Consider the following 20,755-nt stretch of genomic DNA (forward strand, 5'->3'; position numbering starts at 1 on the left):
AATCAGTAAAAGATATGTCCTGTTGTGTTTTGTTTTCTTTTTTCCTATGCTCTGACAGTGAGCAGTGAATCTTTCTGTTCTTCCAGAAGATGGAGACAAGAAAACAGCATATGGTAACACTCACCTCTTGCTTCCTGACAGGCTCCAGCTGTTCAGATCTTCGACAGATGAGAATAGTTTATGAGGCTGTTTCTTATGCTTGGGCTTTGTCCTCTGTTTTCTTTGCTTTTTATCTGTTGAAACTATTTACTGTATGTGCATAAACCCTAGACACTTGATGTGTTTCTGTGCACGTGGTGAGAATGCATTCTCCTTCACTTCAGTGTAATTGCTAAAGGTGCAATGTTTACTTAAATTTTCTTCTTGCTGCCAATATTATTTGCTCCTGAGATTTATGAGGGGTTCAAATTCTCTTAATGTTGCTTCCAAGATTCAGCACAGATGAAGGCAGGCATGGTCACAAGAGCTAATTATAATTGAGTGTATTTAAAGAGTAAGATAAGATTGAACTAGACACTTTCAGGCTAAATGGAAAGAACAAAGAAGAGTAACACCAGGCAGAAACAATCTGTTGAGGAGAAAAAAAGCTGAAGAGGAAAGCAGCAGAAAAAAACCAGTTAATTTTAGGTGTATTAGAAGACCAGCTGAACTCATCTGTTTGCAGTGCTGAGGGGTCACAATAGTGATGTTCTCTGTGCAGTGTTGCAATATAGAACTACTTGCAGGATAATGTTGTGCTTGTTTTACTGCACAGCAGGTGGAAGTGAAAATCTGGTTTTGCGTTTCCTGCCTCACATCTACCTGTCACTCTTTTTATCTGGAATTTGTTGTGCTTTGACAAGTCATGGAAGTTAACTGCCTTGAATCCTTTTTCAGGAGTATTCTAGAGAATAATGGCAGCTGGGGAATCTCTCACACCCGCGTCCCAACAGAATCCAGGCCAGGGCACGTTGCACTTATTGCTGGATTTTATGAAGATGTCAGTGCAGTTGCTAAAGGTAGGCTGGTCCTAAAGCTTGGAATGTTGTTCTCCAAGGTACTGAGTTTCAGTCCTGTGCTGGGTTTCTGGATGATTATTGATAAATACCTGTGTTGTAGTTTATATGCCAAGATGATATGGAAAATAGTAATTTTCGATGGATTTTCAAATCCTAATATTGATAGCTAGGAAAATAGCTTACATAAATTAATATATTTTTAATATGGTTGAATGTAGCAGCCTGAATCTAAAAGCAGAAGTATCTTACTGGCCTCACCTCCTTGTGTGACAGAGTTTTCAGTTATCATTTGGGATGCACTAGGATATGGCTAAGTAGATGTTGCAAACAAGAAATGAACTGCAGTGTCTCAGCTGGACCGTTGCAAGCTTGAATTGGAGAATCAGGAGCAAAATAAACTAAAAGCCCCAAACCCATGTTTCGTCCAGAGCTTTTACTGAGTGTTTGGGGCTTTTTTATACGGAACAACCCTTTGCATTACTGACCTGGTCTTTGTGTGTTCCTCTGCCTTCCCTCTGGCTTCCAGGCCTGAGCACTAGTCACGTGTGCTGGTTTTAGACAGGGGAGTTGAGAGTAATTACTTGAAGCGGTGCAGCTGGAGAAAGACTGATTGTCCTTCTCGGACGTCCCGGCTAGCTATCCAGCACCGCTAGCAGTACAGGGGCACTATCCCCATCTCCGTTCTTCAGGACAGCACCTAAGGCAAACGCTCTGTGCTGTGACAGCAGTACTACCTTGTGGTAGGATGTGTTTGGCTTATGGTTACAGTCAGCAGAAATAAGAAGAGAAATAGAGAGCTCTCCAGCTATGGTGAATCCAGGTTTATTGGGCCCCAAGGGAGACCGACAACCAAAGAGGAAGGGGGGAAGGTTGCAACAGCTTATAAGGAGGGAGGGACACAGGGGAGGAGTCGGTCCTCTGGCGAATAGAGTTTTAGAAGGGAGTGGGATACAAAAGATTGACTTAGGGAGAACACCAATGGGGATAACTTGAGGGTGGGGCCCCGGCCCCTGAATCAATCACTTGATGCTCTGGCTGGAAGTTTCTAGAGAGTTCTAGAGAGAAGGGTGGGAGCGCTGAGTGATGGACAGGGCACTGGGGAGGGATTTGAGAAAGGGTACATCAGTCTCCAAGGCAGCTGGGGAGGAGTTGGGATAACTGGCAGCACAAGGGAGGGAAGGGAGAACCAGGGCAGAACCATTACATGATAGAGGGAACAGAAAAATCCAACTTATACAGACACAACACAACAGGTCTTCTCCATGTTCCTCATGAAAAGGTTCTTCTTTCTGACAATCACTACAACTGCAGGATTGGCAAGGATACTTAGTTAAGAGCAACTCCATATTTCTGTCAAGTGCCTTTTCATGGAAACAGAAAATCTTGAATGTTTTATTGTAAGGAAGTACAGCATGACTTCTAGAAGTATATCTATAAGTGTGTATCTTATTGCCTGAAATGCCAAACACTGAGTTCAGGCAATAGGAGATGCAGAATTCAGGGAAGTGCTAGCTGTTTAGAAGGTAAATCAGCTGTGTGCTTTGCTTGTTTGAAACCCTGCATAATGAGATTGGTCTGGTTTTCAGCTCACTTCATAATGAATGGGGGAGTAATTATAATGGATGTTTAAATGGAATTAAAATCAAGATGCACAAATTGGAGTTCATTGTGAAATAATTTAGGGGAAACTTATAAAAAAACCCCACAACATGGGTTTGCATGGACTATCAATTTTAGCAGTCAATGAGATCTTCTGGCAATGCCATTTAAATGCAGGTGTGTTTGTTTAACAGGATGGAAGGAGAATCCAGTGGAATTCGACTCAGTTTTCAATGAAAGTAAATATACCTGGAGCTGGGGAAGCCCAGATATTTTGCCAATGTTTGCAAAAGGTAAGACTTAATTTTATGAATCTTTAACACATAGTTATCAGGTAGTAAAATACAGACACTTAGCATTTTGAGTTATAACAGAAGGTGAAAAAAGTATTTTCAGTTTGTGTATTTCTGTATACTCGATTTCTAGTTTGTGAAATGAAGATGGGGTGGAGGAAATAAGTAGGCTTTTGATGAGGATATCACTATTTATTACTCACTTATTTAAATAGACCTTAACTAATTTTGTGAATACACTAAAAGAACACACCTTTAGTTATAAGGACATAGTATTTTTTCCTTTGGTGAGGTTTAAAATTCTTGTTTTGCAAGCCTGCAGCTGAGATTTTTCTTCAAGCCTGCAGCTTCCAGTGACCTGGGAGATGGAACTGCAGCCATGCTTTTTCAGTGTAGGAGCTGAAGAAGTAGCTTATTGTGGGTTATCCTGCTTCTACTCACAACATTAATATATAAAGGAAAGAACTGTGTGCAAGCAAGAACTTCCTGGCACTATTCCTGAAGCTGAGGTCTTTTGCCTGTGGTGTGCAGTGTGTTAAAGTCTTGTCAGGCCAGTGCAGTTGGGGTTTGAGCATGCAGAGATTGCTGAGCAACGCTTCAAATGTTTAAAGGTTCTCCAAGTTTAATATTGTTGTTTTCTTGGAAGAATGAGTACATATACACCCTTTCACATAATCTCAGAATAAACAGACTCAAGTGAAAAGGGGACAAGCTAAGGGCATGTGCTGCTGTTCTGTTCTGAGCTTTTGTATTGACAAATAATAAGAAAAATGGGATAGGCAGGATAGGAGTAGAATGTAATATTGGTTTAGAGAAAACGTACATCATATTTCTCATGATGATTCTTGAACTTCTTCTGAACTCATGTCTCTTCCCCCTCACATCCTGACATTCCCCCCCACGCCTCTCTTTTCTGCTCTTTGCTTAAGCCTCATGAATTTATGATGAGCTGTAAAAATATCTCCTGATCATTTCCCATGACCTCAGATTACAGCTTGTATTTGGAAATAGTGTGATGGTGGTGGGGAGAGGGGAAAGGTAGTTGCCCTCACACAGATTATTTGTGTTTTAAGGGATATATTCTTGGGAAAATATTTGGGGAATTCAAGAATTTCCCAGAGCCCTGTCTTTCTACTGGTTTTGTTTGAGTTAGATGATAAGCAGAGGACTTGTGAGCAGCTTTGATGTTATCTGAAGAGATGTCCAAGGAAAATACTCTCTATATGGCTTGTTCTGAGTGGTATCAACAATGCAGCTCCCTTTTGCAGGGGGGAGAAAATCCCCCAAAGTTGGCAAAGTTTTATGTATCTGAGAAGTAGATGCTATGTCAGAACGTGAATCATGATTTCTCATGATAGAAGGACAGATTAATTTCTTTTAGAAAAAGATAGTTCCCTTTCTTTCAACAAGGCCAAGTTTTGTAGTACGGAAGGCAAAGGAATCAAGTGTTTGTTCTTTACTTTTACAAAAAAGCAAAGAAGGAGATAGAAATTGAGCTATCTGCCCCTTTCTTTTCATGTTGCAAATTAGTGAGGCCACAGGACTCTTCTTGTGGATATTTTATCATGCCAATATGTTCCAAATTTTACCGTCTCACCACTTGCATTGGATGATGCATAAAGAGTGGATGATACCTGCTGCCTTTTGGAAAGGATAGAAAAATCCTTTGTTTCCTGTCATTGTCTATTTTCTCTAGGTGCGTTTCTTGTAATAAAATATATATTTCAAGGAAGTGGTTGAGAATTCTATAAGGAAGTAAAAAAATGCTCACAGATTTTTTTAAAATATCAAAATAGATATACATGAAATCTAAATTTGGCCAAGTTTTAATGACTGTGTGATTAGTATTTCAGTCCGAGAAAATGTCTGAATAACCTTTTTATATTGAGCATGATTAGAAGATATTTGTTTCTAATAGTTAACCCCACTTAAGATACACAAATTCATGATGCTAATTTTAACCTTCTTTTCTGTGATGTTTTTAGATTATAACCCGAAATTATCTAAAAATAACAGGGTTTGAAAATGCCTATTTTATTTCCTTAAAACTTTGAGTTTCTCTTCTAGACTTGCCAGGATTTGAGGTTTGACCTGAAAAATCCAGCCCTGTACTCTTCTGTCAGTGATCTGGGTTGGAGTAAATTACAATGTCATGCTGAAAAAGGAGCTGAGACTGTTGCTTCTCTAAGGGGAAGTAGATACTAGTTTGTTGCATCCAGATTGCCCTTTGTTTCATGGGTTCCCTTTCTTTTTTTTTGGAAGCTTCCAGAAAGGCTAGGGTCATTGTTTTAACTTCCGTATGAAGAAAGGTATCATCAAGATCATGGGAAAACAGGGACAAAACCATTGTCAGGATTATTCTGGACAGACAGACCTCTCCATCTTCTGGTTTAGTTCCTTATTGTTAAACAGTGCAGAATTTCTCATATCCCTCACATGGCTGTATTTGATGACAGCTCTCTGATGTCCACACACTGTCCTGCTCAGTGTCTGACTGTCTTTGTGTATTCATTCTTTTTTGCCCTCTTTTGTGCAGGGAAAATTTGCTGGCAAATTCTTCTGCTGGTCTGGACTTTGACCCATGGCAGACTTGTCATGGGTCACAACCTACCCCACTAGCAGAGTTGAGACATTCACTTTCTTCAGGACCTAAATCTTATTTTAAGAGTGTGATAACTTCATCCCTGATCCTAATGTTTGAATATGGGTGCTAAGTGTGAGATATAGTGGCAGAGAAGAGAGCAAAAGCAATAGGCGGTATCTTGTTTGGGAGTTTCTGGCACCTCCAGTTATTTCCTGTAGTGTAATGGCATCATCAAACCCAGCAGCTCTGTCCTTCTAAAAGATGTTTTCATCCCTGGCTTTCTTCTTCTACTTCTCTATCCCATCTTTGCTTCCTCATTCCCAGGTTTAAAAAAAGTGTTGGCATACTATTGCCTGCCCCCTCAAACAATAGAACTAACATAACATTTCCTAACATTTTGCGTAGTAGAAGTTCTTACCAAAAAGAAAAAGAAAAACAAACCAAAAAAGAGACAAGAAACAGTTATTTTATAAGCTATGCGGGCACTTTCAAAACTTTCCTGGTATGACTTCATTTTGCCACCATTTCTCTTTTGTAGAGTGCAGGGTTGGGTGGACTGTTTTGTTTTGCTTTGGTAGAAATTGGAAATGGGTAAGTGGTAGATGTGTTCCTTTGTTTTTCTGTAAACTCTGGGCTGTCATTGGCTTCTTTGTGGTGGCACCTCTCAAGGAAGGACTTCTCAAGTTTGTGGTGACACTATGGAAAAACACTACGGCATTCTATCCTCTTAGACTATCAGTCATCCTGGCAGTGATTGACAGGACTTATTTCTTCTTTTGAACTCATTTATCCACCAATTGAAATTCTTGCATTCACTTTTAATGCCTGGCAGTATTTTCTTCCTTTTCTTTTAAGCTGAGAACTGCAGTCAGTGTTCTGTGTTATAAGTAGTAGTAACATCTCCAGAGGCACAGGGGAGAGAGCTGCATCAGAAAATCTGTGCCAGCTTTCATCTTCCTGGCCTGAAATACCTGCATCTCTTTGTGTGGGTTTCCACATAATCTTGGTTAAGCAGGTGCCTTATCCTGGGATGTTGGTTCATTCACAAGCCTGGAAGCTTACACAACTGCATTATATAATTGTGACATACAGCAGATGGAATGTATTCTCTCTGGTCATCAACTGATTGAAGAACATTTTCCCCTATGAAAGTTTATATAGTCATAGTATGAATGGCACCCCTGAGCTGTAACAGCTCTGCCATTGATGGAATTGTTTAATTAAACTTCACCTAGCTTCAAATCTGTTCAGGACTTCTGAAGTTTAATTTCTTGCCAGTCTTTGTCTTCCCCCTGCCCCCTCCCTTCTCCGCTTTGCTCCCTTGACAGTGAGTAGAGAATGGAGTTGCCTTGTCCAGATGCTGTGTTTGCACATCAGTGGCCCTTGTGTTGTACTTCGTGACTGAACTTAGTCTAGTAGTTCTCCCTTTTCTGTTTTGGATGCTTCTTTTACAGATGCAGACTTTGAATTTTGTCTCCCTGAAGTTGTCCACTGGGCCTTTGGTAGCTGGAATTGAAGTACAGTAACCCTCCTGATGCCTTTGTTATATGTGATATGTTTTCCTGTGGAAGAGACCTCATGGATAAGGCATTATCTTGTATGATTCAGTTGAACTACGAAAAGCTGACCATATTTTCCTTCAACAGCCTGCCCCCAAAACATGTGTTCAAATGAGACTATGAATATGTATCTTCCTTCGTTAGAAGTTTCTCTGTGAAATTCTTTGTTTCAAAACCAAATTCTTTTTAATTTGATTAAACTGGGATTTGGTTTTCTGCTATCTGTTTTTCCACATTTTACTTCCTTGCCTGAGCATACTGGATAACATTGTTTCTCATTCCTCTGAGGTGCTGATAAGCTAATGAGGTAAAATATTATCCAGGCTTCCAAAAAGGATTAATTGTGGGAAAGTTTAAAATAAGAATAAAATTTCTTTGACTGCTTTCAGGATCATCATTTTTTGTAGGTTTCTACTCCTGTGCAAACTATTTTTGACTATGAGAAAGGCAAAAAATCTTGTATCTCGTATGCCATCTATATTGTTTTTGCAGGTGCTACTGGAGATCATGTTTATACATTTTGTTATGCAGCAGAAAGTGAAGACTTTGGAGCAGAAGATGCAGCCAAGCTTGATATGTGGGTTTTTGATCATGTTAAGGTAAGCAGAGACTCTTTTTATACTATCTGTTTATAAAAAGCACAGTTGCATGTTAACTTTATCACAGAATCTGTTAACACATTATCACAGATCTAGAAAGTATGACAATTTTCAAAGACCTATCACTTGGGGTCATAAGTAAGCATTTCTTGAATCAAATTTCATGACAAGTGTAATAGATGCTTAAAGGAAATATTTGTCATTTAGTGCTAATTAAAAAATTAACACTAATAAAAGTACCCTATAAAAACATTCTTGGCTTTGTTTTGTTTCCCTATAATGTGAAACCCTTCTTGGAGTACTATAGACCCTATAAGATCTTGAATGCAATTAGTTAAGGATTTTATAACAGCTGTTGCAGCATGATAGAAATGACAAGCCTTTGCTACGAAAGCAAAATAAGCAATATTATGGACTTATTTTTTGTCAGGCTGTGTGGCTTTTCCTCACAGATGTAGCTGGCTTGTAATTTTCTGCTGTGGCTCGCACTCTGCTGTGGCTGCCAGAGTAGGCACAGTTTGTTTCAGGGGACAGGGTGTGAGGTAGAGGCAGCCCAGGACCCGGAGCTGTACAATTTGTTGCTGTGGTGCTCTGCTCAGCTGGCTTGGGTCAGTGCTGATTCATGACTGTTTTCGGTGGCACTCTCACTGTGTTAATACTCCAAGACACATGATTTCTGATTATTTGTTAATTCCTGTATTTATGTTATTCCATGCTGCCTCACTTGTTTTGGATTAATAAATGCTGGTAGTGAGCATTGGTGTATAAATGTCCGTACCACTGAAGCAGTTGAGTGAGTTACTTTCTGGATCTCATAATGATGTTAATGGAGTTTCAGACTTAAAACTTTTTTTCACAAGATCTCTGGGCTGTATGCATTAGTATAGCTAACCAGCATAAATCAAATAAAAAAAAAATCAATAAACCAGATCATCATCTATTTAGGAAGTGAAAGGTAGTTCTGCTTTAAACAGTGACATAGGGTGGAGAAGATCATTATAGTTTGCTAATTTTCAAAGGAAGTGATTTTCTGAGTTTGCAGGTGAAAAGATGTTTTTTCTAGGTGCCATCGTTTCCCTGAATGTGCACTTGTGCCATGTTGTGTGTGGTAATGCATATGAATAATACAAATCAAATTAGGCTGTCAGTTACACTTGAATAGCTGTTGTCATAAAGTTGCACCCTGCTGTCATTTGGAGCTGCACAAGTATATGAGGGTGGTACTACCTTTCTTTTGCTTCAGAACACCTAATGGCATTTATCCTTTCAAGCTATAATGATATGTTTAAAATATATGTCATTACTGATTACTTTTTCCTTGGAGCCAGCACCATTATTTTTAAGACTTATTTTGCCCATCTAAATTCCATTCTGTGGATGGATAGGACTTGATTGACTGGCATAAGCCACACATTCCATTAATCATCTCTTCAACTGCACATCAACAATTGCTTCAGGAGTGTGAAACTTGGGGCTTACTGAAACCAAGGTCACTCTGCTATTATAGCTCTAATAACTTTCAGCTGAGCTAGTGAGATTATATATAAGTAGTAATGACATTATGCTGGAATCTAAATTCTGCTTTGCCTACTTTTTTTTTCTTCTTTTGTGTTTTATCTCAGGTATTTAACAATATATTGTTTTACTCGTATGTTGGCCAATGTGGTCCCTGGTTTCTGCCTCTTTAGGAAACAAAAGACACCAAATGTACTTCCTCTTTACTCTGCAGTCCACAGGTTCCAAGCATTGTGAGGGCCACTTCCTCTGCCCCAAAACATGATGGGGATAAAATGAAGAATGGCTAACTCGAGTTGGGGCTGCTAGTGCTGGCAATATGAAATTACTTTTCTCTTTCAAAATGCTAGCTAACAGTAAATAATCATCAGGAGATGATAAACTCTAATTTTTATTTGTATCTATGCTTAAATAATAAGTAGAAGAAAAACGTATGACACTTGATAGTTCTTGTCCTGTCTCCTTGCGATACAAGGTGATCATAGCCCTTTCTTGGGACAGAAGATACACCACGGACTAGAATCTGTGGGATTTTTTATCTACAGCAGTGTGAAAATTCAGCAATATTTAAGTGCAGTAATAACTTGGGAGAGGTTTAGAGTTCCAGATGGGCATGGAGTTGATGGACTGTGTTCTTTCTGGTTTTTGGGTTATTTGGGGCTTCTTTTCGTGTGTTTGTGTTTTGTTGTTTTTTGATTTTTTTTTAAGAAGCTGGCAAAATAATTAAGGAGAGGAGTTTAATCACTGTAATGTGACTCAATGATTCTCAGTAAAATAACTTTTACTGAAATCGCAGTTTGAGTCTGTGCTAAGAAACTAAGGAGCAAAATACTGGGAGTCTAGATTAACTAATGGGAAAAAAAGATTTTATTGGTGCATTTCTGACTTTTGAAAATATTTTGTGGCAAATAGTTTTGGAAGATTCAACTTTTTTTTTTTTTAGTGTAAAAAGTTTAAAATTCTAGGAACTCAGTCTTGGAGAGGAGTTCCAGTAATGGCCTAACCACAATTTCTTATGTTTAAAGGGTGGGATATTCAGTTAATGTCTTCTCACTGAAAAAGACGTGTAGATACAGATGGCAAAAAATTGTGGTTTTTTTCCTTTATTCTTTTCTCATTTTGAACACAGTATTCCATTCTTCCTTTGTCTGCTTTCTGCTGGAGAAAGGCCACCCAAGCCTTCAGACTGTCCCTTCTGTGCAGGGTGGTGGATGGAGTCCAGAATTGAATTATGTTAAACTCTGAAGCTCTGCAGATAGTGCTGTGACTGGATGTTGATTTGTGCCAGTGAATTTCAATACAGATAGCTCTGCTCTAATTAACAGTGCAATGGTTTTATGATTCATTTAGAATGTATTAGTGTCTTGTGTATGATCATGTTCAAGGGATCTAAACCTGGCATATATGTTTGTCCTGCTTTTGTACTTTTGTTTTACATCTGAAAACTGGCATAACTATTTAAACTCTCCCAGCAGCACAAATCAGTGTGCACAGCTTTAAGCAGCCAATTAAATTAACTTGTCCTAGATTAAGGAGCTTTGTGAAAGGGAAAAGTTTGTTTGGTCTCTCTAATACATGCAGTCAGCAACAGTTTATCAGCTCTACTAAAGAATCATGCTTCCATGGGAGACACTGTTTGAGGGAACAAAAAGTCCCCAATTATTTAGATATTTAACATTTTAAAGTTCATATTTTGTTCAGACATCTGTGAATCATTTGTTAGACCTTATAAATAGTCTTTATTTCTTCTTTGCTTTCTCCCATCGGAGGAGGGAGATGATTAGATCAAGTTCACATAGTTATAACTAAAATTCTGTTGTAGTGGTTTATTTAGTTCTACATTATAATTAAGTTCACAGTTTGATGTAAATATTTTAATGGGGAACTTTGTGCTCATCTTAAGGTGCATATCAGTTGTAACCAGTGCATTATTTTGTTGCTAGCTGCCAGAAAATCAAACAAAAGTTGCCATAATAATTTAAAAAGAAGGTTGGAAAGGAAGCTGTAGTCATCTTGAGTCCAGCTCTCTTAATGAAGGAGGTTCAGGTAGAGCAACGTCCTCAGGCCTTGCCCAGTCAAGTTTTGAGCATCTCCAAGGGCAAGCCTTTTAAGCAGCTGTTCCAATACCTGGCTATAGTTATGGTTTACCAAATAATTTTTAAAAGTCTGTGTCTTACTACAATTTTTCACATTTCAAATTGTGTCTGTCTCCCTGTGTCATCTCTGGGGCCCTCTGATCAGTCTGCCTCAATCAGAGGATGGAGATTCCTTTGACCCTCAGGGCAGACGGTTGTATACAGCAATGGGACCTCTCTTTATCTGCTTTTTCTTGAGACTGGAAAAACTGAGTGCTCTCAGCCTCTTAGTTGATTACTGCTGTCCCTGAAACTTCTTGGTGAGATTCAGCTTACATATACAGTGGAGGCAATATTACTGAATAGAGGAATAAAAGGGAAGCAAGAATAAAAAAGAGTGAGACAGGAAGATAGTTAAAATAGAGTGATGGGCTGGAAACTAGTGTTGAGTAGAAGTAGGACTCAAGTTTTGTGAACACGGAGTACCAAAAAGAAGAGGCCTTTAGCAGGCTGTAAGGAGATACAAGGATACTTCTGAACAAATAGTTCAGCAACATCCAGAGCAAGGTGAAGTGATTTTTGCCCTTGGTGTGTTTGGTACCTGCTTGCCAACTCACAACCTTTATCAGCCATCAATCCAGGCAAGCTTCCTGTTGTTTTTGGGATTTTTTTCAGTAAACCATTTTTGTTCAAGTTTCATGGGATCAAGTTCGCTGTTTGCTCTGGGAAAAGACATCTCATCTTAGGTTGCACTCATCTTCCTTTTGTCTTCTTGTTTGCAATTGGCCAAAATATGGGCAAACTTTTCTGGCTGCTGCTGCTCTGCTTTATGAGGTGGCTGGGACTGTGAAACTGGGATGCTTTTGGTTTATCCAGGGGACTTGTCTGGTGGGAGAGGAGAAGCTCAGGCCTTGCCTTCCTCTGAATGATTTTTTTTTTGCTTAGTCATTCTGTGATAGAAAAACATATGCTTTCTCATATTGATCTATGATTTAAGATTTAATTTTGGGAGTTTTCCTGTTTGTCTGTTTTGATATGCTTTGTTTTGATTTCCTTTTATTTAATTAAAATTAAGGAAACAGTTTTATTGTATCCTGCAAATGACTGGTATGCTCTGGAAAGCTTCTTCAGTCTGTGGTCAAATTATGTGCAGGTGGACGGATCTCTGTGGGAAATGAAAATCTCCTTAAAAATAATTACATTGCTATTTAATGTAATCGGATTTTGTTCCTGTATCTTTATTTAAAATATCTCTGGACTTTGGTCATGATTTTGTTTGGACAAGAGCTGAAGCTGAGAAGCATGCAAATATTAGTCCATGTGGCTTGTGTGTACTCAGGGCGTTAGAAAAGTGGAATTGCATACTGCCATGGTTTCCTGGCACAGCTCACTGTGACATCCTCGCTGCCGCTTTGGTCTTCCTCTGGGTACACTGACTTTTGTTTATATGAGGCAGCTTTAGCTGCATCACTGTCACAGCTGTGTGGTGGACTGCGTGTCCTTTGGTGGCAGAAATGCTTCCCTGCCTCTACCAGCATTTTCCCTGGACTCCTGCATGAATTTCAAAGACACTCACTTATGTTAGTGTACTGAAAGGTTCTCTAGATGCTTTTTTGAACTAAGACCCTACCCTGTTTTGTTTCCTTGGGCAGTGCTGTTACTAAGGAGCTGATGCAGGAATAGCTGTCTGCCTGCATTTTGCATTGCTGCAGCGTGGCTGGTCTAACACAGAATAGCCCTGTCAAGACTCATTCAGTCCAAGGGGAAAATTCTCCCCTGGCATCTGCCTCAGGGATGCTTAAGTAGGACATGTGCAAGGCAGATGTATGTTCTGTAGTTCATATATTTGCAAAGCATGTCATGTTTTGTTCTGTTTTTATTTAGGTTCTGCAGACAAATTGTAGCTTGGTATCTCAGTCCTGCAGAACCTGCTTCCAAAGCAAGAATATTTGAGACCTTTGCTTCCAATTTAAATTCAGTAAATCAATAGAAATGCAAAGCCATGAGTGGCACTCAAGAGTGGTTCATCAATTTGTTTATACAGGTGACATAGAAGGGATGATGTTTTTTTGCCTATGCAAATTCAAAAAAACCCTCATACAAAACCAAAACAAACCAACAAATAAAAACCCAACAAAAAAAGCCGAACAAAAGAACACTTCAACATAAATGTTGTCTTAGATAAGCAGGAATTTGGACTGACCTTACTGATAGTAGTTGTCTTCCAAGCTGTAAATTGGGGAGTCCATTATTTTTCCTCTTTTTAAACTCTAATAACTACTAACATTTTGATATGGAAACAGCAGTGTTTTACTTCTAGTAAGATGCTTATCTTCTTCCATTTTGCTCAGATTAATATATTAATGGCTTATTCCATACAGAGCTTCTTTAATTCTTCCAGAAGCAATCAAACATTGTTCTCTGCACTGAATGAAGAGAAAGTGGTTCTGTTCCTGCATTTGCTAGGCATAGACACCAATGGACATGCTCATCGGCCAAACTCAAGGTAATTGAGACATTAAGCATATCTTTCTTACTAGTTTTAAATAGATAAAGTGATTTTTTTTTAACAGTGCAATTTATCAAGCCAGAAACAAGAGTTGTAATAGGGAGGGGGTCATATATGTTACCATGATCATCTACATTCTGAACATTTGGGTTATTTTGTTTTTTAAGGTCCCATCTATAGAAATGACAGATTTATGAAATGAATGATTTTTGCTTTATACCGTATGTCAGGTTATATTCCTGTATTCAAGTCCGATTTTTAGCAGTTTTCTTAGTTGCAGCCAACACATAATCTAGAGGATATGCACGAAATGCAGTTTTAAATATAAAATGGATACAGTTTTCAGATACCCCACTGCTGAAGTGATATCATTGAGTTTATAGACAACAGTAAGCTCAGCAATAATGGCAAATTCTGGCATTATGTTTTGACCTTTTTATTACACTTAAAAAAAGAGCAGAGTTTAGATTAACAGTTCTCATCGCCAATTCATCTTGAAGTGTGTTATTCTGTGTGAACTTTCTTTTCATTTCTTCACATCCTGCTTTGCAGGATTTTATGTCTCTCTCTTGATCCTTGCATACTTTTAAAATTCTCTGATTTCCTGCATCATTATAAAGTTCATACTTGCTGTGTGTTTAACGCTCATTTTTATGATTTTTTTTACAGACAGAGTTTTAAAACTGACTTTAGCAACAGATAGGAAATTAATTGTCTGAAAGTCAATCATGGTCAATCACTTTATCTAAAATACAAAATTTTTTACAAAATACAAATTTTTTATTTAGCTTATATTCCAGAAAACTAGGGTCTGTCCTGATCTATAAATCATCTCAAAATACTGACTGCCTGGTGAGATCTTTCTTTGCCATTTAGTTACCAGCTTAAAGTAATTTTTGCTACTTACAGTTAAGGTGTTTGAGTTTTCCAGAATTCCTTAGTTTTGGCATTCTGCTTAACTTGCTTGGCAGCTGTGAGTAGTAAAATTATAGTTTTATATCAAGGACAGGTCAGATTTGAAGTATAAATCCATTTGAAACTGTGGTTTCAGTAATCTTCAAACTGTGCTGCAACGATTTAATATCTCAGTAAGACTCAGAAGAGGAGAGATTTTACATCTAGGAAGCCTTTTGTTAGCTTGATGTTCATTTGAGATTAAAGCAGTCTGTACTCAAAGGGCTGGGCTTTATGACCATGGATAAGTTGCTTAATACCAACTATGAGAGCCACCTGGAATGTAACATTTTTTTCCTCTTTTTCAAGGGAGTACCAGGAGAATATTAAACAAGTTGATGAGGGTGTGAAAGAAATTGCTTCACTGATTGACAGTTTCTATGGAAATGATGGAAAGACTGCATTTATTTTGACTTCTGACCATGGAATGACAGATTGGGGTGAGTCTTTTTAAATATTGAGTCAGTTGAGTTTATGGGCATCTGGTGTGTGATTAGAGAGCTCTGTCCCATGAGAAGCTTTGGAACCCCTGCTTTAATTTGGTATCCTAAGTGTTGCTTGTGTATGAAAATCCATGCAAATTGCTGTGACAGCTGCATTCCATGTCTGGACAGAAAAAAGACGCTAAGTTAAAGCTTAATTTCCTCAGTGACTGCTAGTAGGGCTAGAAAGATTGCTGCAGAAAACCACCTTAGGCAGGAGGAGACGGTGTTATTTGGCTGCCAGCAGCAAATTTGGTCTTGTTTCAGCCCATCTGGGAGATAGAGTTCTCACTTTGGTGCTCTAAAGCACCTGGAAAAGGTGGGAAATCTGTCCAGGAGTTGGTGAAAAACTGTACAGAGATGTTTTGGGAGGGTGCCGAATCTTTTGCTTATTTTGGCCTTTTAAGCACAGCAGAAAGGAGGGGACTGCTGTGTGATCTTTCTAGAGGAGGCTGGTGCTGGAGACAGGTGAAAGAGCTGAGAGTACAGAGGGCTGAATGAGGCAGGGGCCAACTATGCTGATACCCACAGAGGAGGCTTGTGAAGGATATGGCCACAGTGGCCAAATGCTTTGAGGGCAGATGAGAAAAGTTTGCAGTGCTAAGCTCATTTAGACATTTTTCCCTAATTTCTTTCTTCTTTCAAGAACCTTAAGAACGCTCCTGTCCTTGTGTGCAGCCAGTGAAAATGCTAAGTCTCTCTTCCAATGCTGTGTGCTTGCAGCTACTAACTATGACACTTTTGGAACAGGGCTGCTCCAGGCATGGTCGTGGCAAAACAACAGTCAGCATGTTACTCTCTGTGTGAAATCCTAAAGTTGCTCAATTGAGGAGATGCAGATTTTTTCTGTCATCAGAGATAACAAAATATTTGTATATTTATCCAATCAACCTAATTACCATCTGTTCATTTGCAAAATAGTCCATTTTGAGTAATATTTACTGTTGAGCTTACTGCCACTTGCAATATTTTAATTCTGCTGTATTTTTCCTATATGTTTCAAGAAATGATTTCATTTTTTTTTTTATAAGGAAGGGATGTGTGTATATATTTTTATATATATGATCATAGGGATCTCAGGAGGTCCAGCCACCTGCTTAAGGCAGGATTAACTTTCGAATCAGACACAGATGCTAGGGCTTATCAGCAGGGCCCTTAAAACCTCAAAGGGATGGAGCATATGCAATCCTTTTGGGCAGCCTGCTCTGCTGCTTGCCTGCCCTCATGGAGGGGGAAAGGTTTTCTTTATCTGCAGTCTGAACTTCCTTTGTGTCAAATTATGGCTGTTCTGTCATGCTCCAGCTGTGCACCACAGTGACACTCCATCCTCTCTCAGGCCCCCTCACACTGGGGCGCAGGCAGGCTGCTCTGCTGTGTTCTCCCCAAAACTATTTCTTCTCCAGGCTGAGCAAGTCCCAGTCCTCAGCTGCTTCTCACAGGGCAAGTGCTCCTCCCTGAGACCATTCCAGATGATGGGTGTCTTTCCAGTACCAAAGGAGCCCAAAGCTGGATCCCGTGTCTAGAGGTTGTCTCACAGGTACTGAATAGAGGAGAACAGTCCTTTCCCTGTACCACGCTCCTGTTAACACCGCCTGTGGTGCTGTTGGCCTTCCTTGCTGCCAGAGTGAGCTGCACGGGTGCTCTCATTATGCACTGGATCCTTTGGAGGGGGAATAAAAGGTGTTAGGAGTAACTTCTTCAGGCTTTGAGAACCACTGGTCTGTCATAGTTTTCTATCATCTCTTTCTGTCTTGAAGGAAAAACTTGATCATGTGCCAGAAGTGTTAATAACTTTGAAGTTGACTTTAGTGATTCCTAGAGCAAACCCAGAGGTTCTGTTCAGGCCCATTGCAAGCTGTCTGAAGGATAATTCAGGAATTTTAATTTGAGCTGGTTGGTACTATCAGGCCCTGTTGCAGCCTTTCAGTGGTTATTTGCAGAATGGGATGTGCGCCGGTTTTAAAACAAATTAAACATGGGGAAGATGGGGGGGCCTATTAGGGAAAAGAATATGATCTGACTTAGACATGATCAAAGACCTGGTGGTTGCTGGCAAAAGCCTATGGTGTCACTGGCTTTCTCAGTCTGACCCCATGATTTTGCTTTAAATTGATGTCAGATGGAACAGCTGACCACCAACGCAGGGCATTCCATACCCACTTTGGCCTCTTGTTCCTGCTACCATCCTGGCACAAGTACCTGTGTGGTGTGCTGGTCTATGGAACAGACAACTAAACAACAGCACCCTTTTCCCCCTGTAGGGGGATAGAATATAAGAAAAACCAAGGTAGTGTAGTAATTAATCTTACCCCTAAGGAGTTGCAGCTGGGCCAATTATCAAAGATTTGGAACAGGCCTGACTTTAACAGGCCACAGCTGTAACCAATGAGAAGAAGAGTGCTATAAAAGAGTGGGGTGGCTGGTTGAGAAAAGAACTGGAGTCAGTTGGCTCCTTTGTGAAGAAGAAAGAGGCAGTGCTCTGAGGAGCAGCCCATGAGAAAAACTAAGAAGGTATGAAACTCTTGTGATAAGGAGACAACAGTATGGGAACCCCTGCAATAAGATGACAACATTCCCCCTTTTCCCTGAAAAGGTCTATTTGGAGAGTGTTAGAGGTAGAACTTGGAACTGACCCAGCTGAACAGAATTATTTTTCTTCACCTCTTGTTATTCAGATCAGAACTGAAACAGTTCTTTATAACATGGAGGGAGTGGGTACAGCTGCCTCTCTCAACTCTGTCTTAAAGTATTCATAGAGGTAGAATCTCAGTGAAATGCTGATGGAGCTGGTGGCTTGGCTAAATTTTCCTCCTGCAGTAATAAGAATATAACAGATATAGGAAATAGTCCCTGGTCTGTGGAAGATACACGAAGTGCTCTCTCCATAAGCTCTTTTTCCCAAAGTTCTTCAAAGAACAGCAGTTATTGCTGTTTTTGAACCCAGAGAATGCCCACCAAGAAATGTCAGAAATCTAATTCCCAGACCAGTGTGTTCTTAAGCTTTAGGCTGTTTAAAGTAAGCAAAGTTGACTCTTCAGCTGTGCCACAGTGATTGTTTTAGGGACAGAATTAGGTATGCTGTTGGGAATAGCCTTGAGGTTGCACAACAATATGCTTTGTCTGTCCTTTGTATTTATTAAAATTTATAGACAGGGAAGAGCATGTGCCTGTGTGAATATAAGGCAAATGTGTAATCTTGTAGACCATACAGGGACCCACATAGGGTTTGTATAACAAAGCCCTTCCCCTTGAGCCTGGGTTATCTCACTGCACCCACTGGGTTCAATGGCCAGCGTTTCTTTCAAGTTTGTGTGGCTCCTGCTTTAGTACAACTGCTGCTGAGATGTCACAGTTTGCAACCTTCCTGCTTTTGGTGGCTGATATGTTAAGCTGGAGGAAATCTGTTTCCCCAGGGAAGAAAGTAATGTTTTATCAATTTTTAAGGAATGTGCTACTAGACTTTAAAACCTTAAAAATGAACTTCTGTCACTGTTGCAAAGATGACAGTTGCAATGCATATTGCTTCTTGGTTTTGAAGTGGAAGTCTAATTCTTATTCAGAGGTCAGTTCTATATGATTTTTTTTTCCCATGTGCCTAATATTACTGAAATCAGACTTTCTTGGTTTCACTAAGATGCTCAGGATAAGCACATTGTGTGTGTTTTGAGCTGGTAACTACTCCATATGTTGAGGCTTTAAAAAATATTATGGCTTTATTTCCTGCATGTTAAAAATTTGAGGTTTTAATATAAAAAGTTCTGTCTATTTAGTCTTGACTTAACTGATACTGATTTCCCAACTTGAAATTTGAATTTAGCCCTTATTGTTAGTGGCATAAAAATAAGCTATGAAGCTGGAATAGGTTGTCTGTAACAGACTTTTACTATGTGTGTATCAGGAGCTTTGTACATGTGTGTGTATTTTTATTGCATGTAGATTTTGTTTGTTCTTACAGCACATGTCTTAAAGTTTCTATTTTTCTTGTTTGGTGTATCTTAGGATCCCATGGAGCTGGTCATCCCTCAGAAACTTTAACACCACTGATTGTTTGGGGTGCTGGGGTAAATTATCCACAGAAAGTTACAACCCAATTCCTTGAAGACAATTTTTTGAAAGGTAGGTAAAATATAAGACTTAAGTGAAAGATTCTGATGGAAACTGAGATGTTTTTAACCATTACACCTGTTGAGCTTCACTAACTTCTATTCCATTTCAGAAAGCGTGATTTGCTTTGTGTGATGTGTAAGGAAAAGGTGACAGGGTATGCCTAAGGAAGCTACTGCAAAATTGGGTAGATAACATCAGTCAGTTTTCTTTTCTAATCATAGAATTGAAGACTTTCTCTCTTTGTTGACAGGAGGCTATTTATGCTCCTAAAACTTCATTCCTTAGAGAATGAAGGAGACTTAATTTTTAACTCCCAGATGTTGAATATATTAGTGCATAATACATAATAATTACATTATTAGAAACATAAGTTGACAAGTTCAAGGACTCCTTTCTAACTTCACAGCACAACCCTGTGGACATTCTAGGGGCTGTCTTGTCTCATTTGCTTATCCTTGCAGTTGTTGTGCAAATGTAAACAGCTTTTCTTAATGAAAAACTGTGATTCTTCACTGTTATTTTTGCCTTTTCTAATTTATTTAAGAGTAAACATTTTTAAAGGAACGAGTTTTTATTATTTCGCATACATAATGCAATAAATGCTGTCTTACTGAAATATCAGTGTAGTTAGAGACTCTTTAACACATGATTAAATTATTCAAGCTGTTCCTCTTTCATGTGCCTGCCCCATTCTTGTGGCCTGCTCTGTTTTTTAAGATGCCTTCAGTCTTGGGTTGTTGCTCGTGATCAATGAGGTAATGACTTCCTATTTTATTGGATTGTTTGTCAAGGTACATTAGAGAAAACAGGCAAAAATTATTTCAGCTCTGAGGTGTTAACTCCGCCCTGCTCTCGAGAAGGTATTTGGTAACAAGTTAGGTCATTTCAGAAATAGTGCTACCTTTTCACTCCTTGTGCCTAACTGCTGCTGTAAAATGATGACATCTGTGATAAAATTGAAAATGAGTTGTAGAAAAAAACCAGACTAAAACAACTGATTTTGGTGTCAGTGATGGCTGATCTGCTAGACTTCTAAGGACATGTGATATCTAAGGGTTGATCTGTAATAGCTGAATTCTACATCTGTCAGTTTCCTTGATTCTCAGCAGCCTTACTGCAAACCTCAGCATTTGACTTGAAATCATGATGAAAATGATGTGAGAGATTTCAAAAAAGATGAGCATTGAGCTGACTCCCAGGTGCACAGTAGGGAAAGCTATATGGCCCTCATCTGTTAGGCAATGTGTATTTACTTAGAGGATGACATTTGTCTGCACCCTGCTGTGCTTGCTTCATATTTTCCTTCTGATGGTTAAAAAAACTAGCAAAGCAAATAACCACACAAAAAACCAAGCACACCAAAGCAAACATCAGAAACTCCTCCATTTATTTTGGGCTAGCTTTGCATCTGTCAAGCATGTTGTTGCTTTGTTTAGACACTTAACGTTACAGATTCTTAATTGGCAAGGAATAATCTCTAT

General features: G+C 39.1%; 1 protein-coding gene across 3 annotated transcripts in view; it reads left to right on the forward strand.

Moving 5' to 3' along the window:
• Nucleotides 1-20,755, forward strand: part of PIGN (phosphatidylinositol glycan anchor biosynthesis class N) — a 106,824-nt gene that overhangs the window by 18,408 nt on the left and 67,661 nt on the right. For all 3 annotated transcript variants that reach the window (XM_036406804.1, XM_036406803.1, XM_036406805.2), the window contains exons 3-8: nt 877-998; nt 2,792-2,890; nt 7,526-7,632; nt 13,604-13,728; nt 14,995-15,125; nt 19,167-19,283. In XM_036406804.1, coding sequence (XP_036262697.1) covers nt 877-998; nt 2,792-2,890; nt 7,526-7,632; nt 13,604-13,728; nt 14,995-15,125; nt 19,167-19,283 — 701 coding nt within the window. The remainder of the gene's footprint in view (nt 1-876; nt 999-2,791; nt 2,891-7,525; nt 7,633-13,603; nt 13,729-14,994; nt 15,126-19,166; nt 19,284-20,755) is intronic.

The sequence above is a fragment of the Molothrus ater genome, chromosome 1 (genome assembly GCF_012460135.2).
Source record: "Molothrus ater isolate BHLD 08-10-18 breed brown headed cowbird chromosome 1, BPBGC_Mater_1.1, whole genome shotgun sequence".
NCBI lineage: Eukaryota > Metazoa > Chordata > Aves > Passeriformes > Icteridae > Molothrus > Molothrus ater.